Source organism: Otolemur garnettii, unplaced genomic scaffold (assembly GCF_000181295.1).
Source record: "Otolemur garnettii isolate 467f Iridium unplaced genomic scaffold, OtoGar3 scaffold00044, whole genome shotgun sequence".
Taxonomy (NCBI): Eukaryota; Metazoa; Chordata; class Mammalia; order Primates; family Galagidae; genus Otolemur; species Otolemur garnettii.
In genome coordinates this window covers 11262302-11265504 of record NW_003852439.1, presented here as the reverse complement: position 1 = coordinate 11265504, position 3203 = coordinate 11262302, and the positions used below count along the sequence as shown (strand labels likewise).

At 47.5% G+C, this 3203-nt stretch overlaps 1 protein-coding gene across 2 annotated transcripts in view; it reads left to right on the top strand.

Annotated features, from left to right (window-relative positions):
• Positions 1 to 3203, top strand: part of SEPT12 (septin 12) — an 11654-nt gene that overhangs the window by 2191 nt on the left and 6260 nt on the right. For both annotated transcript variants that reach the window (XM_003790844.2, XM_012805763.1), the window contains 2 exons: positions 1969 to 2094; positions 2171 to 2252. In XM_003790844.2, coding sequence (XP_003790892.1) covers positions 1969 to 2094; positions 2171 to 2252 — 208 coding nt within the window. The remainder of the gene's footprint in view (positions 1 to 1968; positions 2095 to 2170; positions 2253 to 3203) is intronic.

The following is a 3203-nucleotide window of genomic DNA, read 5'->3' as shown; positions in this document are numbered from 1 at the left end:
ACAGCAACCTCAAACTCTCGGGCTCAAGCAATTCTGTTGCCTCAGCCTCCCAAGTAGCTGGGACTACAGGCACCCACCACAACACCCAGCTATTTTTTGTTGCACTTGTCATTGTTGTTTAGCTGGCCTGAGCTGGGTTCAAACCCGCCAGCCTTGATATATATGGCTGGTGCCATAACCACTATGCTATGGGTGCCAAGCCATGACCACCTTTTTTAAAAAGTAAAAAGAAGCAAGTGGAAATTAATTTTAATGATTTATTTTATTTACCCCATTATATCTAAACACTATCATCTCAACACACAATCAATATGAAAAAGTCATTTGTGAGCTATTTCACATCCCTTTTGTCATACTAAGTGTGCAAAATCTGGTTTGTGTTTTACACTGACGCACATCCCTGTCCAGATCAGCCACGGTGCGGGTATCCCTAGCCAGGTGTGGTACATTAGCAGACGGCACAGTTCTCAGGGAAATCTTTGGTATATATGAAAGGTGTGTGCTGAGTTGTGATGTGGGGTGTTTCTTACTGTGGGGTATAGACCAAAGAATTTGAGAAGTTGCTGCCCCTCCGAGGGTAGCTACAATTGAACAAGCTACAGTCACACATGACCTGGAAGAAGCTCTTCAAGCTGTGTTGGGTGAAAGAACCCAGACACTAAATAGCTCATGCTGCGTGATCCTGGTTATGTCAGATATATCAAAGCAGGCACAATTGCTCTGCAAGGACACAAGTTGAGGGCATGGCTATCTTTGGGGTCTGGGTGGGTCCTTACGGATAGGGGATGTGGGCAGATTTGTGTAATGTCTGATCCAGTTCCTTGACCTGGGGCTGCTTACATATATGTGTTTCATTTGTAAAACTGCCTGGAACTGCCCATCCAACAGGGAAATAGATATCCAACCCATGGTATGCCAAGTGGTGGGATATTATGCAGCCATGAAAAGATATGAAGAACTGACACCTGCTACAGCACTGAGGAACTTTGACAACATCATGCTCAGGCCGGGCGTGGTGGCTCAAGCCTGTAATCCTGGCACTGTGGGAGGCTGAGGTGGGCGGATTGCTTGGGCTCAGGAGTTCCAGAGCAGCCTGAGCCAGAGCAAGACCCCATCTCTATTAAAAATTGAAACCCTAGCCTCACGTCACAGCTACCCGGGAGGCTGAGGCAAGAGAATCCCTTGAATTCAAGAGTTTGAGGTGGCTATGAGTTATGACGCCACAGCACTGTCTACCCAGGATAAGAGCGAGACTGTCTCAAAAAAAAAAAGAAACCATAAAAGAAAACATGCTCAGCAAAAGAAGCCAGATACAAAAGGCCACATATTGTGTGATTCCATTTATAGGAAATGTCCAGAATAGGCGAATCCATAGACACAGGATGCAGATTGGAGGAGGGGGGGGCTTGGAGGGGCAGAGTGGAGAGGGACTACTTAATGGGTATGGGGTGTCCTTTTGGGGTGACTAAAAAGTTTTAGAACTAGGTAGATGTGATGGTTGCCCAACATTGTGAATGTACTAAATGCCATTTGATTATGCACTTCAAAATGGTTAATGGGTAAGTTTTCATTGTATGACTATTACTTGGACACTTATGATGGGATACACTTGTCTATATTTATGTTATACTTAGAAGACTGTTTGCTTTCTGAAAAATTTTATTTGAGTTTGAGGCTGGGTGTGGTGGTTCATGCCTGCACTCTGGGAAGCCGAGGTGGGTGGATAGTTTGAGCTCATGAGTTTGAGACCAGCCTGAGCAAAAGTGAGACCCCCCCCATCTACTAAAAAATAGAAAAACAGAGAGGCAAGAGGATTTCTTGAGCCCAAGAATTGGAGGCTGCTGTGAGCTATGACACTACAGCACTCTACCCAGGTCACAGCTGGAAAATCTGTCCCCCAAAAAAGAATTTGAGAAACACTGCCTAAAATGTCTACTATGACTATTGTCATCTGCCTGTCACTCCCAGGGCAGAGCGGGCTGGGCAAGTCCACGATGGTGAACACACTGTTCAGGTCCAAAGTATGGAAGACGAGTCTGCCGAGCTTGGGGACGCCCATACCCCAGACACTGCAGCTGCATTCGCTGACTCACAGTGAGTGAGACCCCGCCCGCACCTGTGCCCCGCCCCTGCCCAGGTCCAGTGTCTCCCCTCCGCTCTCCCTCCACAGTCATTGAGGAGAAGGGTGTGAAGCTGAAGCTGACAGTGACTGACACGCCTGGCTTTGGGGACCAGATCAACAATGACAAGTGGTAGGTCCTCAGGAGTGGGGCTAAGTTCTGGCCTCCTTGCTCCTGCCCCTACCTCTACCCCTTCAACCTCTGGGAACTGTCCTAGCCCTGAGAAGCCTGGCTGTATCATCTTTGAGCCTCAGTTTCCTTGTGGTATAAGAGGTGCACTCAACTCTCCCTCCAGGAATGAAGTGATTTGCGTTTGTAGAGGTCTTGTCTTAGCTTGCCCTGGTGCACAGTGAGTACTCAGTGTGGGACATGGTAGAGCAGGGGTTAGAAGCTCACACTCCAGAGTTAGGAAGCCTAGATGAGGCTACTTTCTAGCTGTATAACCAGGCACTGATCACAGAAGCTCTCTGAGCTTCAGCTTCCTTCATCATAACTTGGGGATGAGGCCATCCACCTGGCAGAGTTATACTCAGTGACAGCATTTGGGAAACATGCATACACAGTCGGGATTGGCTGCATAATTTGTGGGACCCAGTGCAAAGACACTGTGGGGCCTCTTGTTCAGAAACAACAGACATTAGGGCCAAGTGAGGTGGCACACACCTGTAATCCTCACACTTTGGGAGGCCAAGCCAGGATGATCACTTGAGGCCAGGAGTTTGTAACCAGTTGGCAATGTAGCAAGACCCCATCTCTAAAAAATATTATTTTTAAATTAGCCAAGTGTGGTGGTATGTACCTGTAACCCCCAGCCACTCAGGAGGCTGAGGCAAGAGGATCACTTGAACCCAGGAGTTTGAGATTGCTGTAAGCCAAGCTGATGCCATGGCACTCAGCAACTCAGAGCCTGGGCAACAGAGTGAGACTCTGTCTGAAATAATAATAATAATGATTATTATTACTACTGATTATTATCCATGCCTGAGCTCAGTGGTTAGGGCGCAGGCCACATATACCAGGGCTGGAGGCTTCAAACCCAGCCTGGGGCCTGCTAAACAACAATGACAATTATAACAAACAAAC